Raw genomic sequence first — 23,818 nt, forward strand, 5'->3', positions numbered from 1 at the left:
GCTCATGCCTGTAATCCCAGCGCTTTGAGAGGCTGAAGTGGGTGGATCACTTGAGGTAAGGAGTTTGAGACCAGCCTGGCCAACATGGTGGAACTCATCTCTACTATAAACACAAAATTAGCCACGTGCGATGGTGGGTTCCTGTAATCCCAACTACTTGCAAGGCTGAGGTGGGAGAATCCCTTGAACTCAGGAGGTGGAGGTTGCAGTGATCGAGATGGAGCCACTGCACTGCTGGGCAAAGGAGTGAGACTCTCTCAAATCAAACAAAAGAAAAACTCTGACGTACTTAAAATGAAGAGATTACATTTGTAAGGTAAATTTAAAGTAACTGAAATATTTTAAGCAAATTTGTAAAATGAGATTGTTAAATTTTGTTATACTTAGGATATGCTTAAGGGAGAACGAGGATTTTAAAAATTTAATGGAAATAAATCTGCAAATTGCCTAAAACCCCCACAGGCATAGGGCGCCTTTGCTCGGCAGAATTTGCCTGCAGTCACGGGTGTGCCCCTCTCTGGTCCAGGCCGGCAGGTGTTGGCTGCGACCTCTGTGCTGGGATGAGCCGTGCTCCTGGTGCAAGCAGGGGTGCCCAGCGGAGCCATGGCCCGCACGGTGGTAGCAGACCGACTGACCACTGCAGCTGCAGGCTCTGCAGGCTGTCACGCTTTGCAAGCCATGAAGCATACGGAGCCTCAAGTAAAGCAAGTTTTTCAAAGTCTGCCAAGATCTGCCTTCAGGGTGGCTATTACGGAGGTGGGTTTGAACCCAAAATGACAAGACTAGGTGTAAGCCCTACTGCCAATAAAGGGAAAATAAGATGTTCATCCTCACAAAGGAGGGTCTCCTTACATAGCGGCCAAAATCAGTGAAGCTGAAGATTTACTGGAAGGTCAAGGTAAAAAAGTAAATGTGTGATGAATTTTAGGTTCCTATTAGTTTATGTAAATGAATACTAAGTTTTTATAATAAAATGCCTCAGAGCTAAAAGAAAACCCCTCAAAACCCAGGAACCCTGGGAACTCCGCGGTCCCCGGAGTCGCCTCCTAGCCCCGCCCTGGCGCCCTAGCGTCCCGCCCACCGTTCGCCCCGCCCACCGTTCGCCCCGCCCCCGGGCGGCGAGGGTCCCGCCCACTCCGGGCTCAGCGGGCGGCGGGGGCGACGTCGTGCGCACGCGCGGGCCGCGCCGCGGGATCCCGGAGCGCAGGAAGCCCGCCCCGCCGGAAGCCCGCCCCGCCGGAAGCCCGCCCCGCCGGAAGCTCAGTGGCGAGTCGCGGCGGGAGCGTCTCCGTGGGCTGCGCCGCCATGAGGCTGGCGCCGCGCGCGCTGTGCCGCGCCGCCCAGGCCGCCTGGCGGGAGAATTTCTCCGTGCTCGGTCGCGACGTGGCGCGGTGGTTCCCGGGCCACATGGCCAAAGGTGAGGCCCGGCGGGGAGGGCAGGGTCCCGCCCACCCCCGTTTCGGCCGCGGGCTGTCCGGTGTCCCGGCCGTCCTTGGCCGGCCCCGCCCGTCTTCCCCCCTTTCCCCGCTCCCGGAGCCGCCGGGTCCCGTTCCCCTGCGCAGCTGCGGGAGAGGCCCTTTCCCGAGAGTGCCCCCGCGGCGCCGCCTCGGCCCGCTTGTCCTCGGCGGTGCGGGCCCGGGGCCTGCTTGACCCCTGGCCTCTGGCCCGCCGCCCCGGCACTCTGTTCCCCCCAAGTGCCTTCCGCCCCTTTAATCCCCCGAAGCCTCCGTTTCCACAAGTTCTTGACAAGATGCACTTTCCTGAGGTTTTTGGGGACTGAGTGAAGTCATGGGTTTGAAGGCACCTGTTCAGCTTTGCCTCGTATGTTGAGTCGTTCTTTTCTTCTGCTTAAACGTCCTTGGTAATTTCTTAGTGTTTTTTTGTTTTTGTTTTTGTTTTTTGGTCACAATTCGGCCCCAAGAAGACCTTAGGGCCGGCCCAGCCCCTCCAGGTGTTGAGATGGCCACTCCTGGGCCGGCTCCGCGTGTGCTGAGGGCCGAGGGGGAAGGAGGGCCGGCGTGCGTGTCCTCGGTCCTCCGGCTGCACTGGAGGGGAAGGATCTCTGTTATCTTGGTTGTATTCCTGCTTAGGGACCCTACAAGGTGGCAGGGGCCTAGTGAACCAGTGTTACTCTATAGCCTAGATTAAGACCCGTGGAAGTTAAATATTCCACCCATAGTCACCTACGAGGCACGTGGTGGAGACTGCATCTGGGTTTTGACGCATGGCCCACCCTCGGGCAGGGCACCGGTCCATCTCCCATTCCAAGGGTGTGGGACTTGGGGGAGGCGCTCAACGGCGGCCATTACTTAGTAGGTTTCAATCAGATGTAGTCTTTTCAGGTTATTTATGGCGGCGTGTCGTTCTGGACGATTCAGCTTGAATCGATCACTCTTGAAAGGTGGTGAGCTCCTTCCTGAGGCACCCTTCTGTTTTCCAGGGCTGAAGAAGATGCAGAACAGCCTGAAGCTGGTGGACTGTATCATCGAGGTCCACGATGCCCGGATATCCTTTCACAGAGCAGGGAGGCTGGGCGCAGTCTCATGCCTGTAATCCCAGCACTTTGGGAGGCTGAGTCGGGTGAATTGAGAAGTCAGGAGATCAAGACCATCCTGGCCAACCCCGTCTCTACAGAAAATACAAAAATTAGCCAGGCGTGGTGGCGTGGCCCTGTAGTCCAAGCTACTCAGGAGGCTAAGGCAGGAGAAACGCTTGAACCCGGGAGGCAGAGGTTGCAGGGGGCCAAGATCAGGCTACTGCACTCCAGCCTGAGCGACGGAGTGAGACTGTGTCTCCAAAAAAAAAAAATTATCTGGGGAGGCTTTTAAAAATACAATTGCCAGGCCCCTTTCTAGACCAGATAATCAGAATCTGTGGCGTGGGGTTGAGGCTGCCTGTCTGTGAAACTTCCTTGTTAATACATACATCTGGGTCATTCAAGCCAGCAGTGGAATTCTCTAGATAGGCTGTGAAACCATCATTTAAATGTTCCTGCCAACTTGGGCTTTTCTCCTGTACTTGAGGAATGAATTGGCAAGATGCGATGATTTGTTCATTGATGGGTGTTTTTTGCAGAGCCGGATTTTGCTATAATTGAGTGATGTTTAGATTCTCTTTATATGATGAAGGGTTGCTGGGACCTCTGCAGTAAAGCATTGGGTTTCTTTGCTGTGAGCTATAAATATATTAATTCATATAATATGCCAGTCTTATGTTTGATTGTTAAAAAATAATGGAGTGTAGTATATGTGGTGCGTGTGTATGATTAGAAGGCATTTCCCCTCTAGCCTGGTCTACCTTCCCATCTAAGATGTGCTGAGAAGCCAGAAGGCTGCTGTTGGCCTCTCACATCCAAGAAGAGCCCAGAGGAGGGGGTTCTTTTGCATGGGCTCAGGGTTGGCTGGCCTCTGAGGAAAGAGTGATTGACGTCAAATTTCTCTGTGTGGATGTGGACACACTGGCTTGACTGGGTGCTCAGACAAGACATGCCAGAAGCCTTGGGAATCTCACAGACTCAGTAGGAAAGATGAAGTGCCAGGCAGGGCGGAGAGCAAAGGAGGTGAAGGTGACAGTCCCCAGTCTGCCTGTGTTAGTGCGGCAGGAGATGCGTCATCACAGCGAGGCCCGGGTCCCTGGCTGAGGGGAGGAGGCCTGAGGATGGTTATAAGGAGGTAGACCTGCCATCTGCAGGTGTCAGGGCCCTGGGCTGCTGACATCCTTGTGTGCTTGGTGGTCACAGAGGGTGGCAGTGGTGGTTTGAGATAATCTATTAGGATTTTATGGGGGCTTATTTTTTTGAATGATTATTCACTTTGTATGTACCATGGGAACTAAGCAGTAACTTAGTTATAAAATCTTTCTCTGAGCTTTGGGTTTAAAAAATTTTTTTGAGTCGTGGTCTTGCTGTGTCACCTAAGATGCTGTGATGTGATCATAGTTCAGTGTAGCCTCAAACTCCTGGGCCCAAGCAATCTTGCTGCCTGATTTTTTTTTTTTTTTTTTTAAATCATCACAAGTGCTTTTACTAGTTGGTACTTTTAAGTTATATTGGTGGTTGCTTCTGCCTCTAAAAATGTGAGTTTTTTTTTAGACTGGTAGTTGACTGTCCAGTATAGGGGTAGAGCAGTGTCTTACCTGGTCTGAAAAATGCTGGTGCTTGTGAAGAATTGTGAGAGGTTCACTTGTCCTTGGATGGCCCTGCCTCTTCCTTCCCGAGTGGGGACATTCAAGTGCATTTACCACCCAGAGGCAGCCTCAAACTCCTGGGCCCAAGCAATCTTGCTGCCTCAGCCTCCTGAGTAGCTAGGACTATAGGTGTGTGCCACCACGCCCAGCTAATTATTTTATTTTGTAGAGATGGAGTCTTGCTGTGTTGCCTAGGCTGGCCTCAGATTCCTGGCCTCAAGTGTTCCTCCCGCCTTGGCCTCCCAATATGCTGGGATGGCAGGTGTGAACCTCTGTGCCCAGCCTGGGCTTTGTGTTTTGCCACTATCATTCCTGTCTGGGAAGCCGTGTGACAGCCCTGCCCTTGTGAACCTGTGGTGGTGGGTGGGGCGCACCCTTTCCCCAGCAAGAGGGCGAGCTTGGGGACAGTCTGAGGTCAGGGGACTCCTGACCTCAGGTGATCCACCCACCTTGGCTTCCAAGAGTGCTGGGATTGTAGGCATGAGCCACTGCATTTCCCCCCACCCCAGTCTTAAAACCCAAGGAAGGTGCACTGTCTCATCTGAGTTCCTTTCTCTGAGACGCTTGCTCCTCACTCTCAGCCTTCTTACAGGGGTCCCAGTCTGCACAACAGGACGAGAACACAAGTTAATTGGCTGGTAAAGCTTTGGAGGAATTTTTGCCTTAATTTTGCCACATCCCACTTTCAGGCCGCAACCCTCTGTTTCAGGAAACCCTTGGGCTTAAGCCTCACTTGCTGGTCCTCAACAAGATGGACCTGGCGGATCTTACAGAGCAGCAGGTGAGCCCTTTCTCTCGGGTGCCTTCAGCGGTGCGGCTGTGCTTTCTCCAGGTCGCTTGTTCTAACAGAAGAGTTGCTGGACTCACACTGAGTGTGGGTTTACCCAGACAGCCTCTGCTTTGGAAACAGCCCTTTGCTCTGCAGAAGCGTGCCAGCATCATTTCTCATATGGCGCGCCTCCCTCTAACGTTTGGGTCGTGATCCAGACACTTGGTGTGTGCACCTCCCGTGGGACGTGGCCAGGTTGTCCTGCCAGAGCCTGAGTGATGGCCTCAGTGGTGCTGTGGACTTTTCCTTGCTGATGGGGGTCTCTGCTCTATCTCACGTGGTGGCCACCTGTGAGCAGCTGACTTGTGTCTACTGCCACATGTGACTTTCACATTTTGCTTGATTAGTTTTAGTAGCTACATTCAGCCAGTTTGGTCTGAGGTCTTCTGTGGTGGCTGTGGTGCCCCTGGGTGTCTGGCTTGCCACTGTGGCTCAACGGCTTGTCTGCCAGCTGCCTTATGCACACCTTGGGATTCAGAAGCTCAGCTCGCTGCTGGGAGGCCCAAAGGAGCTAAAGGGTTTCTCCAAAGCAGAGCAGAGTCAGGGGTACAGGTGACCCTGGGTGAGATGTGTGGATTAGAAAGCACAGAGATGGGACTGGCCCATTGTCCCTGCTGATATTTATGGTTTCTTTTGAATAAACAAAGAAATGGACCCTCCCCCCGCCAGTCTTTTCTTTTTTTAGACAGAGTTTTGCTATTGTCACCTAGGCTAGGGTGCAATGATGAGATCTTGGCTCACTGCAATCTCTACCTCCTGGGTTCAAGAAACTCTCTTGCCTCAGCCTCCCAAGTAGCTGGGAATACAGGCGCCTGCCACCACACCCAGCTAAGTTTTGTATTTTTACAAAATTTTTTCACCATGTTGGCCAGGCTGGTCTCAAACTCCTGACTTCAGATGATCCACCCACCTTGGCCTCCCAGAGTGTTGGGATTACAGGGATCAGCCACTGCATTTGCTCCACTCCCCAGTCTTAAAATCCAAGGAAGGTATGTTTGTCTCACCTGAGTGCCTTTCTACAGAAACCAATCATTAGATCCCCCAGATAACGTCAAGGAGCTGAAACTTCCCAGGTCACTGCGCTTGGACAGTGACTGCAGGCCTCCTGTCTGTCGTGACTGCTCCCTTGCCTTCCCTAACTCCTGTTTTCCTGACTGACCAGCTGCTTTCTGCTGACCACCTCTTTTTCTTTACTTCTTCTTTGTTTCCCTGCACATAGCTACACTCCTTCCCCGCTGTGTAAAGCCAGACTTCCGTTAGCTGGGGAGATGGATTTGAGATTGGTTTCTGATCTCCCCAGCTGCAGCCCCTGAATAAAGTCTTCTTCCCTGGCAGTACTCGCTGTCTCAGTGATTGGCTTTATGTGGTGACAGCAGGACCCAGACTGAACCCCTGGTGTTTCGGTAAAAAAGACTGGAAGTGTTACTTTGAGGTGCTCATATTTACTTCTCCTGCTCTGTCGGCAAATCCTGAAAGAGGAGGTGTCAGAATCTTTTGACTTCAAGCCATTTTTTTAAAGTTGTTAATGATGCAAAAGTTTTCTGTCTGTTGCAGCAGCGGTAATGCCTTTGAGTGTCTTAGTTGACTCTGGTACATTCACGTTACTTAAATCCTGGCCATAAGACTCTGCCATGGGTTTCCAGGAAAATGCTGCCTACTAAAGCCACCAGAGTTGCTTTGTTCATTAAGAATCCATGCAGTAGGCATCTTCCCATCATGAGAGCTCATGCCCACTGTGCACACTTGCAGATCTGACTGTTCCTGCGCTGTGCAAAGGGCGGCAGAATGGTAGAAACATTTAGACTGGTAGTTGACCGTCTAGTATAGGGGTAGAGCAGTGTCTCACCTGGTCTGAAAAATGCCGGTGCTTGTGAAGAATTGTGAGAGGTTCACTTGTCCTTGGATGGCCCTGCCTCTGCCTCCCCGAGTGGGGACACTCGAGTGCATTTACCACCCAGAGGCAGCCTCAAACTCCTGGGCCCAAGCAATCTTGCTGCCTCAGCCTCCTGAGTAGCTGGGACTACTTTTGCATTTGCATCTTTCGTTGTTTTTTGTTTTTTGTTTTTTGTTTTTAAATAATCACAAGTGCTTTGACTAGTTGCCACTTTTAAGTCGTATCAGTGGTTATTTCTGCCTCTAAAAATGCGACTTTTTGTAGACTGGTCCAGGGTGACCGTCTAGTTATGGGGGCACAGCAGTGTCTTACCTGGTCGGAGAAATGCCAGTGCTTCTGAGGAATCGGGGGAGAGAGGCATACTTGCCCCTGTGTGGCCCAGCTTTCCTCTCCTCCCTGAGTGGGCACAGCCGAGTGCATTTGCCACCCAGACTGTGGCTTCAGGGGTGTTGTGCTTTATTTCGCTGTCCATGTCACCTTGATGGACAGCTAAATAAAACCAGTTGAATCAGTGAAGGACTCATTAATTTAAGCACCAGTCATATTTTAGGTTAGCTGGTCACACAACACTGATTTTCAGAAATACAATATAGTTTTACAGTGGTTTCACTGCATGTTAAGGCTAGTGAATTCAAAAATTAGCTGGGTGTCGTGGCACTCGCCTGTAATGCCTGCTACTTGGGAGGCTGAGGCATGAGAATGGCTTGAACCAGGGAAGTAGAGGAAGCAGGGAGCTGAGATTGTGCGACTGCACTCTAGCCTGGGTGACAGAGTGAGACTCTGCCTAAAAAAATAAAATGGAAATGTTTTGTCTCTTTCAGAAAATTATGCAACGCTTAGAAGGAGAAGGCCTAAAAAATGTCGTTTTTACCAATTGTGTGAAGGATGAAAGCGTCCAGCAGGTAGGCTTTTTGTCTTGCCAATTGTGTGAAGGATGAAAGCGTCCAGCAGGTAGGCTTTTTGTCTTGCCAATTGTGTGAAGGATGAAAGCGTCCAGCAGGTAGGCTTTTTGTCTTGCCAATTGTGTGAAGGATGAAAGCGTCCAGCAGGTAGGCTTTTTGTCTTGCCAATTGTGTGAAGGATGAAAGCGTCCAGCAGGTAGGCTTTTTGTCTTACCGATTGTGTGAAGGATGAAAGCGTCCAGCAGGTAGGCTTTTTGTCTTACCGATTGTGTGAAGGATGAAAGCGTCCAGCAGGTAGGCTTTTTGTCTTACCAATTGTGTGAAGGATGAAAGCGTCCAGCAGGTAGGCTTTTTGTCTTACCAATTGTGTGAAGGATGAAAGCGTCCAGCAGGTAGGCTTTTTGTCTTGCCAATTGTGTGAAGGATGAAAGCGTCCAGCAGGTAGGCTTTTTGTCTTACCGATTGTGTGAAGGATGAAAGCGTCCAGCAGGTAGGCTTTTTGTCTTGCCAATTGTGTGAAGGATGAAAGCGTCCAGCAGGTAGGCTTTTTGTCTTACCAATTGTGTGAAGGATGAAAGCGTCCAGCAGGTAGGCTTTTTGTCTTACCAATTGTGTGAAGGATGAAAGCGTCCAGCAGGTAGGCTTTTTGTCTTGCCAATTGTGTGAAGGATGAAAGCGTCCAGCAGGTAGGCTTTTTGTCTTGCCTATTGTGTGAAGGATGAAAGCGTCCAGCAGGTAGGCTTTTTGTCTTGCCAATTGTGTGAAGGATGAAAGCGTCAAGCAGGTAGGCTTTTTGTCTTACCAATTGTGTGAAGGATGAAAGCGTCCAGCAGGTAGGCTTTTTGTCTTGCCAATTGTGTGAAGGATGAAAGCGTCCAGCAGGTAGGCTTTTTGTCTTACCAATTGTGTGAAGGATGAAAGCGTCCAGCAGGTAGGCTTTTTGTCTTGCCAATTGTGTGAAGGATGAAAGCGTCCAGCAGGTAGGCTTTTTGTCTTGCCAATTGTGTGAAGGATGAAAGCGTCCAGCAGGTAGGCTTTTTGTCTAACCAATTGTGTGAAGGATGAAAGCGTCCAGCAGGTAGGCTTTTTGTCTTACCAATTGTGTGAAGGATGAAAGCGTCCAGCAGGTAGGCTTTTTGTCTTACCAATTGTGTGAAGGATGAAAGCGTCCAGCAGGTAGGCTTTTTGTCTTGCCAATTGTGTGAAGGATGAAAGCGTCCAGCAGGTAGGCTTTTTGTCTTACCAATTGTGTGAAGGATGAAAGCGTCAAGCAGGTAGGCTTTTTGTCTTACCAATTGTGTGAAGGATGAAAGCGTCAAGCAGGTAGGCTTTTTGTCTTACCAATTGTGTGAAGGATGAAAGCGTCCAGCAGGTAGGCTTTTTGTCTTGCCAATTGTGTGAAGGATGAAAGCGTCCAGCAGGTAGGCTTTTTGTCTTACCAATTGTGTGAAGGATGAAAGCGTCCAGCAGGTAGGCTTTTTGTCTTACCAATTGTGTGAAGGATGAAAGCGTCAAGCAGGTAGGCTTTTTGTCTTGCCAATTGTGTGAAGGATGAAAGCGTCCAGCAGGTAGGCTTTTTGTCTAACCAATTGTGTGAAGGATGAAAGCGTCCAGCAGGTAGGCTTTTTGTCTTGCCTATTGTGTGAAGGATGAAAGCGTCCAGCAGGTAGGCTTTTTGTCTTGCCAATTGTGTGAAGGATGAAAGCGTCCAGCAGGTAGGCTTTTTGTCTTACCAATTGTGTGAAGGATGAAAGCGTCCAGCAGGTAGGCTTTTTGTCTTGCCAATTGTGTGAAGGATGAAAGCGTCCAGCAGGTAGGCTTTTTGTCTAACCAATTGTGTGAAGGATGAAAGCGTCCAGCAGGTAGGCTTTTTGTCTTGCCTATTGTGTGAAGGATGAAAGCGTCCAGCAGGTAGGCTTTTTGTCTTACCAATTGTGTGAAGGATGAAAGCGTCCAGCAGGTAGGCTTTTTGTCTAACCAATTGTGTGAAGGATGAAAGCGTCCAGCAGGTAGGCTTTTTGTCTAACCAATTGTGTGAAGGATGAAAGCGTCCAGCAGGTAGGCTTTTTGTCTAACCAATTGTGTGAAGGATGAAAGCGTCCAGCAGGTAGGCTTTTTGTCTTGCCAATTGTGTGAAGGATGAAAGCGTCCAGCAGGTAGGCTTTTTGTCTTACCAATTGTGTGAAGGATGAAAGCGTCCAGCAGGTAGGCTTTTTGTCTAACCAATTGTGTGAAGGATGAAAGCGTCCAGCAGGTAGGCTTTTTGTCTAACCAATTGTGTGAAGGATGAAAGCGTCCAGCAGGTAGGCTTTTTGTCTTGCCAATTGTGTGAAGGATGAAAGCGTCCAGCAGGTAGGCTTTTTGTCTTACCAATTGTGTGAAGGATGAAAGCGTCCAGCAGGTAGGCTTTTTGTCTTGCCAATTGTGTGAAGGATGAAAGCGTCCAGCAGGTAGGCTTTTTGTCTTGCCAATTGTGTGAAGGATGAAAGCGTCCAGCAGGTAGGCTTTTTGTCTTGCCTATTGTGTGAAGGATGAAAGCGTCCAGCAGGTAGGCTTTTTGTCTTGCCAATTGTGTGAAGGATGAAAGCGTCCAGCAGGTAGGCTTTTTGTCTTACCAATTGTGTGAAGGATGAAAGCGTCCAGCAGGTAGGCTTTTTGTCTTGCCAATTGTGTGAAGGATGAAAGCGTCCAGCAGGTAGGCTTTTTGTCTTACCAATTGTGTGAAGGATGAAAGCGTCCAGCAGGTAGGCTTTTTGTCTTGCCAATTGTGTGAAGGATGAAAGCGTCCAGCAGGTAGGCCTTTTGTCTTGCCAATTGTGTGAAGGATGAAAGCGTCCAGCAGGTAGGCTTTTTGTCTTGCCAATTGTGTGAAGGATGAAAGCGTCCAGCAGGTAGGCTTTTTGTCTTACCAATTGTGTGAAGGATGAACGCGTCCAGCAGGTAGGCTTTTTGTCTTACCAATTGTGTGAAGGATGAACGCGTCCAGCAGGTAGGCTTTTTGTCTTGCCAATTGTGTGAAGGATGAAAGCGTCCAGCAGGTAGGCTTTTTGTCTTACCAATTGTGTGAAGGATGAAAGCGTCCAGCAGGTAGGCTTTTTGTCTTACCAATTGTGTGAAGGATGAACGCGTCCAGCAGGTAGGCTTTTTGTCTTGCCAATTGTGTGAAGGATGAAAGCGTCCAGCAGGTAGGCTTTTTGTCTTACCAATTGTGTGAAGGATGAAAGCGTCCAGCAGGTAGGCTTTTTGTCTTACCAATTGTGTGAAGGATGAAAGCGTCCAGCAGGTAGGCTTTTTGTCTTGCCAATTGTGTGAAGGATGAAAGCGTCCAGCAGGTAGGCTTTTTGTCTTGCCAATTGTGTGAAGGATGAAAGCGTCCAGCAGGTAGGCTTTTTGTCTTACCAATTGTGTGAAGGATGAACGCGTCCAGCAGGTAGGCTTTTTGTCTTGCCAATTGTGTGAAGGATGAAAGCGTCCAGCAGGTAGGCTTTTTGTCTTACCAATTGTGTGAAGGATGAAAGCGTCCAGCAGGTAGGCTTTTTGTCTTACCAATTGTGTGAAGGATGAAAGCGTCCAGCAGGTAGGCTTTTTGTCTTACCAATTGTGTGAAGGATGAACGCGTCCAGCAGGTAGGCTTTTTGTCTTGCCAATTGTGTGAAGGATGAAAGCGTCCAGCAGGTAGGCTTTTTGTCTTGCCAATTGTGTGAAGGATGAAAGCGTCCAGCAGGTAGGCTTTTTGTCTTGCCAATTGTGTGAAGGATGAAAGCGTCCAGCAGGTAGGCTTTTTGTCTTACCAATTGTGTGAAGGATGAAAGCGTCCAGCAGGTAGGCTTTTTGTCTTGCCAATTGTGTGAAGGATGAAAGCGTCCAGCAGGTAGGCTTTTTGTCTTGCCAATTGTGTGAAGGATGAAAGCGTCCAGCAGGTAGGCTTTTTGTCTTGCCAATTGTGTGAAGGATGAAAGCGTCCAGCAGGTAGGCTTTTTGTCTTACCAATTGTGTGAAGGATGAAAGCGTCCAGCAGGTAGGCTTTTTGTCTTACCAATTGTGTGAAGGATGAACGCGTCCAGCAGGTAGGCTTTTTGTCTTACCAATTGTGTGAAGGATGAACGCGTCCAGCAGGTAGGCTTTTTGTCTTGCCAATTGTGTGAAGGATGAAAGCGTCCAGCAGGTAGGCTTTTTGTCTTGCCAATTGTGTGAAGGATGAAAGCGTCCAGCAGGTAGGCTTTTTGTCTTGCCAATTGTGTGAAGGATGAAAGCGTCCAGCAGGTAGGCTTTTTGTCTTGCCAATTGTGTGAAGGATGAAAGCGTCCAGCAGGTAGGCTTTTTGTCTTGCCAATTGTGTGAAGGATGAAAGCGTCCAGCAGGTAGGCTTTTTGTCTTGCCAATTGTGTGAAGGATGAAAGCGTCCAGCAGGTAGGCTTTTTGTCTTGCCAATTGTGTGAAGGATGAAAGCGTCCAGCAGGTAGGCTTTTTGTCTTGCCAATTGTGTGAAGGATGAAAGCGTCCAGCAGGTAGGCTTTTTGTCTTGCCAATTGTGTGAAGGATGAAAGCGTCCAGCAGGTAGGCTTTTTGTCTTGCCAATTGTGTGAAGGATGAAAGCGTCCAGCAGGTAGGCTTTTTGTCTTGCCAATTGTGTGAAGGATGAAAGCGTCCAGCAGGTAGGCTTTTTGTCTTGCCAATTGTGTGAAGGATGAAAGCGTCCAGCAGGTAGGCTTTTTGTCTTGCCAATTGTGTGAAGGATGAAAGCGTCCAGCAGGTAGGCTTTTTGTCTAACCAATTGTGTGAAGGATGAAAGCGTCCAGCAGGTAGGCTTTTTGTCTTACCAATTGTGTGAAGGATGAAAGCGTCCAGCAGGTAGGCTTTTTGTCTTGCCAATTGTGTGAAGGATGAAAGCGTCCAGCAGGTATGCTTTTTGTCTAACCAATTGTGTGAAGGATGAAAGCGTCCAGCAGGTAGGCTTTTTGTCTTGCCAATTGTGTGAAGGATGAAAGCGTCCAGCAGGTAGGCTTTTTGTCTTGCCAATTGTGTGAAGGATGAAAGCGTCCAGCAGGTAGGCTTTTTGTCTTGCCAATTGTGTGAAGGATGAAAGCGTCCAGCAGGTAGGCTTTTTGTCTAACCAATTGTGTGAAGGATGAAAGCGTCCAGCAGGTAGGCTTTTTGTCTTGCCAATTGTGTGAAGGATGAAAGCGTCCAGCAGGTAGGCTTTTTGTCTTGCCAATTGTGTGAAGGATGAAAGCGTCCAGCAGGTAGGCTTTTTGTCTTGCCAATTGTGTGAAGGATGAAAGCGTCCAGCAGGTAGGCTTTTTGTCTTGCCAATTGTGTGAAGGATGAAAGCGTCCAGCAGGTAGGCTTTTTGTCTTGCCAATTGTGTGAAGGATGAAAGCGTCCAGCAGGTAGGCTTTTTGTCTTACCAATTGTGTGAAGGATGAAAGCGTCCAGCAGGTAGGCTTTTTGTCTTGCCAATTGTGTGAAGGATGAAAGCGTCCAGCAGGTAGGCTTTTTGTCTTGCCAATTGTGTGAAGGATGAAAGCGTCAAGCAGGTAGGCTTTTTGTCTTACCAATTGTGTGAAGGATGAAAGCGTCCAGCAGGTAGGCTTTTTGTCTTGCCAATTGTGTGAAGGATGAACGCGTCCAGCAGGTAGGCTTTTTGTCTTACCAATTGTGTGAAGGATGAAAGCGTCCAGCAGGCAGGCTTTTTGTCTAACCAATTGTGTGAAGGATGAAAGCGTCTAGCAGGTAGGCTTTTTGTCTTGCCAATTGTGTGAAGGATGAAAGCGTCCAGCAGGTAGGCTTTTTGTCTTGCCAATTGTGTGAAGGATGAAAGCGTCCAGCAGGTAGGCTTTTTGTCTTACCAATTGTGTGAAGGATGAAAGCGTCCAGCAGGTAGGCTTTTTGTCTTACCAATTGTGTGAAGGATGAAAGCGTCCAGCAGGTAGGCTTTTTGTCTTACCAATTGTGTGAAGGATGAAAGCGTCCAGCAGGTAGGCTTTTTGTCTTGCCAATTGTGTGAAGGATGAAAGCGTCCAGCAGGTAGGCTTTTTGTCTTACCAATTGTGTGAAGGATGAAAGCGTCCAGCAGGTAGGCTTTTTGTCTTGCCAATTGTGTGAAGGATGAAAGCGTCCAGCAGGTAGGCTTTTTGTCTAACCAATTGTGTGAAGGATGAAAGCGTCAAGCAGGTAGGCTTTTTGTCTTACCAATTGTGTGAAGGATGAAAGCGTCCAGCAGGTAGGCTTTTTGTCTTACCAATTGTGTGAAGGATGAAAGCGTCAAGCAGGTAGGCTTTTTGTCTTGCCAATTGTGTGAAGGATGAAAGCGTCCAGCAGGTAGGCTTTTTGTCTAGCCAATTGTGTGAAGGATGAAAGCGTCAAGCAGGTAGGCTTTTTGTCTTACCAATTGTGTGAAGGATGAAAGCGTCCAGCAGGTAGGCTTTTTGTCTAACCAATTGTGTGAAGGATGAAAGCGTCCAGCAGGTAGGCTTTTTGTCTTGCCAATTGTGTGAAGGATGAAAGCGTCCAGCAGGTAGGCTTTTTGTCTTACCAATTGTGTGAAGGATGAAAGCGTCCAGCAGGTAGGCTTTTTGTCTTGCCAATTGTGTGAAGGATGAAAGCGTCCAGCAGGTAGGCTTTTTGTCTTGCCAATTGTGTGAAGGATGAAAGCGTCCAGCAGGTAGGCTTTTTGTCTTACCAATTGTGTGAAGGATGAACGCGTCCAGCAGGTAGGCTTTTTGTCTTGCCAATTGTGTGAAGGATGAAAGCGTCAAGCAGGTAGGCTTTTTGTCTTGCCAATTGTGTGAAGGATGAAAGCGTCCAGCAGGTAGGCTTTTTGTCTTGCCAATTGTGTGAAGGATGAAAGCGTCCAGCAGGTAGGCTTTTTGTCTTACCAATTGTGTGAAGGATGAACGCGTCCAGCAGGTAGGCTTTTTGTCTTGCCAATTGTGTGAAGGATGAAAGCGTCAAGCAGGTAGGCTTTTTGTCTTGCCAATTGTGTGAAGGATGAAAGCGTCCAGCAGGTAGGCTTTTTGTCTAACCAATTGTGTGAAGGATGAAAGCGTCCAGCAGGTAGGCTTTTTGTCTAACCAATTGTGTGAAGGATGAAAGCGTCCAGCAGGTAGGCTTTTTGTCTTGCCAATTGTGTGAAGGATGAAAGCGTCCAGCAGGTAGGCTTTTTGTCTTACCAATTGTGTGAAGGATGAAAGCGTCCAGCAGGTAGGCTTTTTGTCTTGCCAATTGTGTGAAGGATGAAAGCGTCCAGCAGGTAGGCTTTTTGTCTTGCCAATTGTGTGAAGGATGAAAGCGTCCAGCAGGTAGGCTTTTTGTCTTGCCAATTGTGTGAAGGATGAAAGCGTCCAGCAGGTAGGCTTTTTGTCTAACCAATTGTGTGAAGGATGAAAGCGTCCAGCAGGTAGGCTTTTTGTCTTGCCAATTGTGTGAAGGATGAAAGCGTCCAGCAGGTAGGCTTTTTGTCTAACCAATTGTGTGAAGGATGAAAGCGTCCAGCAGGTAGGCTTTTTGTCTAACCAATTGTGTGAAGGATGAAAGCGTCCAGCAGGTAGGCTTTTTGTCTTGCCAATTGTGTGAAGGATGAAAGCGTCCAGCAGGTAGGCTTTTTGTCTTGCCAATTGTGTGAAGGATGAAAGCGTCCAGCAGGTAGGCTTTTTGTCTTGCCAATTGTGTGAAGGATGAAAGCGTCCAGCAGGTAGGCTTTTTGTCTTGCCAATTGTGTGAAGGATGAAAGCGTCCAGCAGGTAGGCTTTTTGTCTTACCAATTGTGTGAAGGATGAAAGCGTCCAGCAGGTAGGCTTTTTGTCTTGCCAATTGTGTGAAGGATGAAAGCGTCCAGCAGGTAGGCTTTTTGTCTTGCCAATTGTGTGAAGGATGAAAGCGTCCAGCAGGTAGGCTTTTTGTCTAACCAATTGTGTGAAGGATGAAAGCGTCCAGCAGGTAGGCTTTTTGTCTTGCCAATTGTGTGAAGGATGAACGCGTCCAGCAGGTAGGCTTTTTGTCTTGCCAATTGTGTGAAGGATGAAAGCGTCCAGCAGGTAGGCTTTTTGTCTTGCCAATTGTGTGAAGGATGAAAGCGTCCAGCAGGTAGGCTTTTTGTCTTGCCAATTGTGTGAAGGATGAAAGCGTCCAGCAGGTAGGCTTTTTGTCTTGCCAATTGTGTGAAGGATGAAAGCGTCCAGCAGGTAGGCTTTTTGTCTTGCCAATTGTGTGAAGGATGAAAGCGTCCAGCAGGTAGGCTTTTTGTCTAACCAATTGTGTGAAGGATGAAAGCGTCCAGCAGGTAGGCTTTTTGTCTTGCCAATTGTGTGAAGGATGAAAGCGTCCAGCAGGTAGGCTTTTTGTCTTGCCAATTGTGTGAAGGATGAAAGCGTCCAGCAGGTAGGCTTTTTGTCTTGCCAATTGTGTGAAGGATGAAAGCGTCCAGCAGGTAGGCTTTTTGTCTTACCAATTGTGTGAAGGATGAAAGCGTCCAGCAGGTAGGCTTTTTGTCTTGCCAATTGTGTGAAGGATGAAAGCGTCCAGCAGGTAGGCTTTTTGTCTTGCCAATTGTGTGAAGGATGAAAGCGTCCAGCAGGTAGGCTTTTTGTCTAACCAATTGTGTGAAGGATGAAAGCGTCCAGCAGGTAGGCTTTTTGTCTTGCCAATTGTGTGAAGGATGAACGCGTCCAGCAGGTAGGCTTTTTGTCTTGCCAATTGTGTGAAGGATGAAAGCGTCCAGCAGGTAGGCTTTTTGTCTTGCCAATTGTGTGAAGGATGAACGCGTCCAGCAGGTAGGCTTTTTGTCTTGCCAATTGTGTGAAGGATGAAAGCGTCCAGCAGGTAGGCTTTTTGTCTTGCCAATTGTGTGAAGGATGAAAGCGTCCAGCAGGTAGGCTTTTTGTCTTGCCAATTGTGTGAAGGATGAACGCGTCCAGCAGGTAGGCTTTTTGTCTTGCCAATTGTGTGAAGGATGAAAGCGTCCAGCAGGTAGGCTTTTTGTCTTGCCAATTGTGTGAAGGATGAACGCGTCCAGCAGGTAGGCTTTTTGTCTTGCCAATTGTGTGAAGGATGAAAGCGTCCAGCAGGTAGGCTTTTTGTCTTGCCAATTGTGTGAAGGATGAAAGCGTCCAGCAGGTAGGCTTTTTGTCTTGCCAATTGTGTGAAGGATGAAAGCGTCCAGCAGGTAGGCTTTTTGTCTTGCCAATTGTGTGAAGGATGAAAGCGTCCAGCAGGTAGGCTTTTTGTCTTGCCAATTGTGTGAAGGATGAAAGCGTCCAGCAGGTAGGCTTTTTGTCTTACCAATTGTGTGAAGGATGAAAGCGTCCAGCAGGTAGGCTTTTTGTCTTACCAATTGTGTGAAGGATGAAAGCGTCCAGCAGGTAGGCTTTTTGTCTTGCCAATTGTGTGAAGGATGAAAGCGTCCAGCAGGTAGGCTTTTTGTCTTGCCAATTGTGTGAAGGATGAAAGCGTCCAGCAGGTAGGCTTTTTGTCTTGCCAATTGTGTGAAGGATGAAAGCGTCCAGCAGGTAGGCTTTTTGTCTTACCAATTGTGTGAAGGATGAACGCGTCCAGCAGGTAGGCTTTTTGTCTAACCAATTGTGTGAAGGATGAACGCGTCCAGCAGGTAGGCTTTTTGTCTTACCAATTGTGTGAAGGATGAAAGCGTCAAGCAGGTAGGCTTTTTGTCTTGCCAATTGTGTGAAGGATGAAAGCGTCCAGCAGGTAGGCTTTTTGTCTTACCAATTGTGTGAAGGATGAAAGCGTCCAGCAGGTAGGCTTTTTGTCTTACCAATTGTGTGAAGGATGAAAGCGTCCAGCAGGTAGGCTTTTTGTCTTACCAATTGTGTGAAGGATGAAAGCGTCAAGCAGGTAGGCTTTTTGTCTTGCCAATTGTGTGAAGGATGAAAGCGTCCAGCAGGTAGGCTTTTTGTCTTGCCAATTGTGTGAAGGATGAAAGCGTCCAGCAGGTAGGCTTTTTGTCTTACCAATTGTGTGAAGGATGAAAGCGTCCAGCAGGTAGGCTTTTTGTCTTACCAATTGTGTGAAGGATGAAAGCGTCCAGCAGGTAGGCTTTTTGTCTTACCAATTGTGTGAAGGATGAAAGCGTCCAGCAGGTAGGCTTTTTGTCTTGCCAATTGTGTGAAGGATGAAAGCGTCCAGCAGGTAGGCTTTTTGTCTTGCCAATTGTGTGAAGGATGAAAGCGTCCAGCAGGTAGGCTTTTTGTCTTGCCAATTGTGTGAAGGATGAAAGCGTCCAGCAGGTAGGCTTTTTGTCTTACCAATTGTGTGAAGGATGAAAGCGTCCAGCAGGTAGGCTTTTTGTCTAACCAATTGTGTGAAGGATGAAAGCGTCCAGCAGGTAGGCTTTTTGTCTTACCAATTGTGTGAAGGATGAAAGCGTCCAGCAGGTAGGCTTTTTGTCTAACCAATTGTGTGAAGGATGAAAGCGTCCAGCAGGTAGGCTTCTTGTCTTGCCAATTGTGTGAAGGATGAAAGCGTCCAGCAGGTAGGCTTTTTGTCTTGCCAATTGTGTGAAGGATGAAAGCGTCCAGCAGGTAGGCTTTTTGTCTTACCAATTGTGTGAAGGATGAAAGCGTCCAGCAGGTAGGCTTTTTGTCTTACCAATTGTGTGAAGGATGAAAGCGTCCAGCAGGTAGGCTTTTTGTCTTACCAATTGTGTGAAGGATGAAAGCGTCCAGCAGGTAGGCTTTTTGTCTTACCAATTGTGTGAAGGATGAAAGCGTCCAGCAGGTAGGCTTTTTGTCTTGCCAATTGTGTGAAGGATGAAAGCGTCCAGCAGGTAGGCTTTTTGTCTTGCCAATTGTGTGAAGGATGAAAGCGTCCAGCAGGTAGGCTTTTTGTCTTGCCAATTGTGTGAAGGATGAAAGCGTCCAGCAGGTAGGCTTTTTGTCTTACCAATTGTGTGAAGGATGAAAGCGTCCAGCAGGTAGGCTTTTTGTCTTACCAATTGTGTGAAGGATGAAAGCGTCCAGCAGGTAGGCTTTTTGTCTTACCAATTGTGTGAAGGATGAAAGCGTCCAGCAGGTAGGCTTTTTGTCTTGCCAATTGTGTGAAGGATGAAAGCGTCCAGCAGGTAGGCTTTTTGTCTTGCCAATTGTGTGAAGGATGAAAGCGTCCAGCAGGTAGGCTTTTTGTCTTGCCAATTGTGTGAAGGATGAAAGCGTCCAGCAGGTAGGCTTTTTGTCTTACCAATTGTGTGAAGGATGAAAGCGTCCAGCAGGTAGGCTTTTTGTCTTACCAATTGTGTGAAGGATGAAAGCGTCCAGCAGGTAGGCTTCTTGTCTTGCCAATTGTGTGAAGGATGAAAGCGTCCAGCAGGTAGGCTTTTTGTCTTACCAATTGTGTGAAGGATGAAAGCGTCACGCAGGTAGGCTTCTTGTCTGTGCTGCTTCTGCTTCGGTACGTTCAAGGAGTGTTGTAAACTTAAGGTCATGCTTTAGTAAGAAGCAGAGCTTTGGACAAGAGCCTGGTGTTGGTTCCCGGCTGCCACACGTGGATGCGATCTCCCGGGCAAGCGCTTCTTCCTGTCCTGAGGGCACAGGGTCAGGCTCTAGACCCTTCCAGGGCTGTAGGTGGTCAGAGTCTTTTGGAGACTCACAGCTCATGTTTCCAGTTGTATGTGGCAGAATTTTCTGGCTTCTTCATTAGAAGGTAGTACAGCCACAGCTGTCACTGAAGCCCTGGGCCTGCCTTGCTTGTTTTTGATGGGAGGGGACGGGCAGTCCCCGGGCCCCAGAGCTCAGACTGACATCCGTGACCTGGACAGAACTCGTCTTCCAGCACCGGACGCTTGAGTGTCCTGCCTCCACGTTAAGGGAGGCGCTCCGTTTGCCTGTGAAATGTTGGGTAGAATTCCGGATATGAGGTCTCTGTTTTCCTAACCGATGTGTGGAAGTGGAGACACTGGAGTCCCTAATCCTGTTCTGAGGTGGGAGGAGGAGCGGGTCGGTGCGCGGGAGTCAGGCCTGGGGCGGCTCCATGTTCTGAGGTGGGGGAGGAGTCAGGCCTGGGGCGGCTCCGTGAGTGGGTGTTTGTTGCAGATCATCCCGACGGTCACTGAACTGATTGAGAGCAGCCACCGCTACCACCGAGGAGAGGTTGGTTGTGGGGCCCGGAGCTGGGAAGCGGTCGTGGGACGCGCGAGCCCCTCCTGCCGGGACTCTGCGGAGAAGGTGCTGGGCCCCAGGCAGGGAGGCCCCTCCTGTGTCCTCTCATTCTCTGCAGTGGAAAGGGCTGGGGCCGTCCCCACTGGGTGGACAGAGCCTCTGCATCCATCTCCCTTCTTCTCTGAGCTGGCCTGGCCTGGGGTCCCCTTGCCTGGGTGAGGTTGGGGAGTCTCAGGCTGCAGTGGCCGGGGTGGTCCCTGTGGCCCCGTCTCTGCCCCGCAGAACCTGGAGTACTGCATCATGGTCATCGGGGTCCCCAACGTGGGCAAGTCCTCCCTCATCAACTCCCTGAGGAGGCAGCACCTCGGGAAAGGTACTGGCGCGTGTGGCTGGTGGGTGACGCCTCGTCTTTCCCGGAGGGGACGTGCCTGAGGAGCGCAGCCAGGTCTCCTGCTGACCCCCCAGCCCCACAGCGCTTGGGGGCTACCTTGTTAGCCCAGTTCACAGGAGGGCTCAATACGGGACCGGGTCATTCTGCTGTGATTTTCACACTCAAGTTTTCGCTCTTTAAAAGTCTTCAATATGAGGATGACTTTTATAAACTTTGATATTTTTTCATTCATTTAAATCCCTTTGATCCAGAGAATTCAAAGTGTGTGAAGTAGTAGGCAGGGAGGCTGAGCAAGGCCATTCCTCAGATGGCGTCTTTGTTGCTGTTGCTGGAGGCTTCCCGGACTCTGGGGTCACAGGCACGCCTCTCCTCCCTCCTCTCCGTGCCTGTTCTCAGTCTCTCCTTCAAAGCAGAAGCCCCACCACCCCTCACTGTGCCCCGTGTTAATGTGTTTTTTTGAGTGTTTTAAAGTTTAATTCATTCTTTATTGGCTTCATTTTTCACATTAATAAGGTGTTTATTTATTTATTTATTTATTTATTTTTTTGAGATGGAGTTTCGCTCTTGTTACCCAGGCTGGAGTGCAATGGCGCGATCTCGGCTCACCGCAACCTCCGCCTCCTGGGTTCAGGCAGTTCTCCTGCCTCAGCCTTCCGAGTAGCTGGGATTACAGGCACGTGCCACCATGCCCAGCTAATTTTTTGTATTTTTAGTAGAGATGGGGTTTCACTATGTTGACCGGGATGGTCTCGATCTCTTGACCTCGTGATCCACCCACCTCGGCCTCCCAAAGTGCTGGGATTACAGGCTTGAGCCACCGCGCCCGGCCCAATAAGGTGTTTATTAACAAACCCATTCTTGATGTGCAAATCTGAACTGTTATTTTACAAAGAGGGTGTTTTTGGTGCTAATTGGAGAGTTGTTACAGTCATTCTTTTGTTATTATTTTTTATTTTTCTTTTGAACATCAGGAGGAATATTCTTCTATTTTTAAGCGTTTTTTTTTTGTTGTTGTTGTTGTTGTTTTTTATCAGTGGCATCAAGTACATTTAAAGGGTTATGCAACCAGCACCACTATTTTCAAATATTTTGGTTATCTGAAAATGAAACTGTAAATATAAAGAGTTAGTCGCCAGCTCCTCACACGCCTCGTCCCACTTTCTTCTGAGTTTGGTGATTGTAACTACCTCCTACATGTGGACTCTCAGTACTTGGCCTTCTGTGACTGGCTGGTGTCACTGATCTTGATGTTCTCAAGGTTTCTCTGTGTTGTTGTGTCAGAATTTTTGCTCCTTTTTAAGGCCAATCACCCCCTGTCGTATGTACAGACCACCTCTTGTGCATTCATCTGGCTCGACACTCGTGTCTTTTACTCTTGCATCGTTTGTCCACAGTGGAATGTTCAGACTCTTGGGACACACCCTGAGCTGGGTCCTAGAGAAGCCACGGGGTTCAGAGCCCCGGTGGTCTCCTGGTCAACCCTCTGTGGGCAGTGCTGTGGGAGGCAGGCTGACCTGGGTGCAGGGGTGGGTCCAGGAGGGAGGTGGGGGACTGCATGGAAGGAGCAGCTCTGGTCTGACCGCCAGTCTGACAGTGCCTTTCCAGTCCTGGAGAGGCAGGTTCTGGTGCGTTTGTTGAAGACTGTCAGCCCCTGTGTGGCTGGGAAAGTGCCCCTGCTGTGAGCTGGTTTGGGACTGAAAGTGAAACAGATTATAGCCTTGGGAAGCTCATTTGGCGTTTAGGTTTTTCCGTTTTGGCTGGCCAGTTGTGCTAGTTACCTCCCTGCTTGTTCTGTGCTTACGTGTTTAGTAAATATCTGAGCCTCCTTATCTCCTCTTCCTACAGGAAAAGCCACCAGGGTGGGCGGCCAGCCTGGGATCACCAGAGCTGTGATGTCTAGAATTCAGGTAGAGTCCTCAGGGGCCAGGTCCAGCACTCTGCTGCGAGCTGTGCAGGCACCTGGCACTTGCTGACCTCTGTGTGGCTTCCTGTCGCTGACCACGCTTCCCTCCCCTCCACTCAGTGTCCCCGCCAGGCACCCCCATGGCAGGCAGTGCCCCCATCCTGACACCATAGTTGTTAGAGTCTTTATGTCAAACCTTCGGGGAAGGAGCTCTGTTTTCCCCATTTCCAGATGAGGAGGCCACTGTCCAGGGCCACACAGTGGTCAGGGCACAGCTGAGTGGCCCCCCACCCCCCACTCACTCCCCTGTGTTCTTCTCGGGACTGGAAGACAAGCTGTTGGGACCTGATGCTTTTATTTATTCTCCAAATTAAGTGGGAATTAGGAACCCTAGAGCTTGGTGAGAGTGGGGCTGCCTTGGGGTTGGGTCCCGGAGGCCTTCCTTGGAACATTGGGTATCCGGGGCTGCCCAGGCTGCCTGGGTGGGAGGCTGCCACTGTGGCCTGATTGCGCCTTCTGTGCCACACAGGTCTCTGAACGGCCCCTGATGTTCCTGCTGGATACTCCTGGCGTGCTGGCTCCTCGGATCGAAAGTGTGGAGACGGGCCTGAAGCTGGCCCTGTGTGGTGAGCCGGGGCCGGGGCAGGGGCCCCTGTCTCCCCACCTTTAGGGCTGACTTTGACACGGGCCTCTAGACTGGAGTTGTTACTGCTTTTGACCTGGTTGCTGCCAGATCTTCCCTGAAGCTTTGTGTGAGAGAGTTGTGGTAGTGCACAGCTGACAGGCACTGGTCACCATTGGACCCTGCCTCATGAGTGGCTTTCGCTTTTCCCATTTGACGGACCAGGGCAGAGAGGTCGGTCACAGATGCTAGGCCGGCATTGGGGCTGGGACCACCGCCGAGTGCTGCCCTGTGGCGGAATGCCTTTGTCGCTGGGTGGCCTCTTCCTTAAGAGCATGGGGTCTTTGGGCGGAGACTGGAAGGGATGTGTTTGAACTTGTTGGGAGCACAGATGTGGGCTGTTTCCAGTGCTCACCTGGGCTGCTGCTTCCACAGGAACAGTGCTGGATCACCTGGTGGGGGAGGAGACCATGGCCGATTACCTGCTGTACACCCTCAACAGACACCAGCGCTTCGAGTGAGTGCAGTGAAGGGCAGCTGGGGCCCTTCCTCCTAGTCACCTCATTAAAAAAAACAAACCAGCATTAGAAACGTATTTTAAACGCAGTAACCTGCACATTATTTAAAGTGTCCAGTTGGACAAGTTTGGGAGTACGGTCACATCTGTGAAAGCAGCACACAATCCAGAAAAGGAGTGTTCCCGTCACCCCAAGTCCCCTGCGCTCCCTGTGGTCGCTCCTTCCTGCCCAGGCAGCCGTTTTCTAGAAATCCGCATAGATGGAATTGTGCAGGACGTGCACTCTTGTCTAGCTCGTCCCTCGGCACCATTGTGTGATCCCTGTGTGTTAGGGTTAGGCTTATCTTTTTATTGATACAAAATAGATGTTTTCAGGGTACATAGGATATTTTGATACATTTCATATCATGTGTAATGATCAAATCAGGGTAATTGGGATATCGATCATCTCAAACATTTATCTCTATG

At 49.4% G+C, this 23,818-nt stretch overlaps 1 protein-coding gene, 1 long non-coding RNA gene and 1 pseudogene across 6 annotated transcripts in view; all 3 read left to right on the forward strand.

The window, feature by feature from the left end:
• The first annotated feature begins 84 nt into the window (after positions 1-84).
• Positions 85-1,051, forward strand: LOC101047312 (mitochondrial import inner membrane translocase subunit TIM14 pseudogene; annotated as a pseudogene).
• A 183-nt stretch (positions 1,052-1,234) lies between these two features.
• The window catches only part of MTG1 (mitochondrial ribosome associated GTPase 1), a 37,535-nt gene continuing 14,951 nt past the window's right edge, over positions 1,235-23,818 (forward strand). For 3 of the 5 annotated variants that reach the window (XR_012512982.1, XR_012512983.1, XM_074383157.1), the window contains exons 1-9: positions 1,236-1,417; positions 2,441-2,505; positions 4,862-4,966; positions 7,730-7,810; positions 19,852-19,908; positions 20,200-20,290; positions 22,154-22,215; positions 22,741-22,837; positions 23,269-23,350. Coding sequence is in view for 3 of the 5 variants with exons in the window: in XM_074383157.1 (XP_074239258.1) it covers positions 1,306-1,417; positions 2,441-2,505; positions 4,862-4,966; positions 7,730-7,810; positions 19,852-19,908; positions 20,200-20,290; positions 22,154-22,215; positions 22,741-22,837; positions 23,269-23,350 (752 nt within the window). In the remaining 2 variants the exon portion in view is untranslated. Of the gene's footprint in view, positions 1,418-2,440; positions 2,506-4,861; positions 4,967-7,729; positions 7,811-19,851; positions 19,909-20,199; positions 20,291-22,153; positions 22,216-22,740; positions 22,838-23,268; positions 23,351-23,818 lie in introns of all 5 variants that reach the window. The other 2 variants (XM_074383156.1, XM_003922074.4) reach the window with 2 other exon arrangements.
• LOC141580671 (uncharacterized) lies at positions 13,132-17,748 on the forward strand. The gene is made up of 5 exons (XR_012512984.1): positions 13,132-13,347; positions 13,936-14,180; positions 14,524-14,572; positions 14,720-14,768; positions 17,415-17,748. It is a non-coding gene; the product is annotated as an uncharacterized LOC141580671 (long non-coding RNA).

This window comes from Saimiri boliviensis, chromosome 12 (assembly GCF_048565385.1).
Source record: "Saimiri boliviensis isolate mSaiBol1 chromosome 12, mSaiBol1.pri, whole genome shotgun sequence".
Lineage (NCBI taxonomy): Eukaryota > Metazoa > Chordata > Mammalia > Primates > Cebidae > Saimiri > Saimiri boliviensis.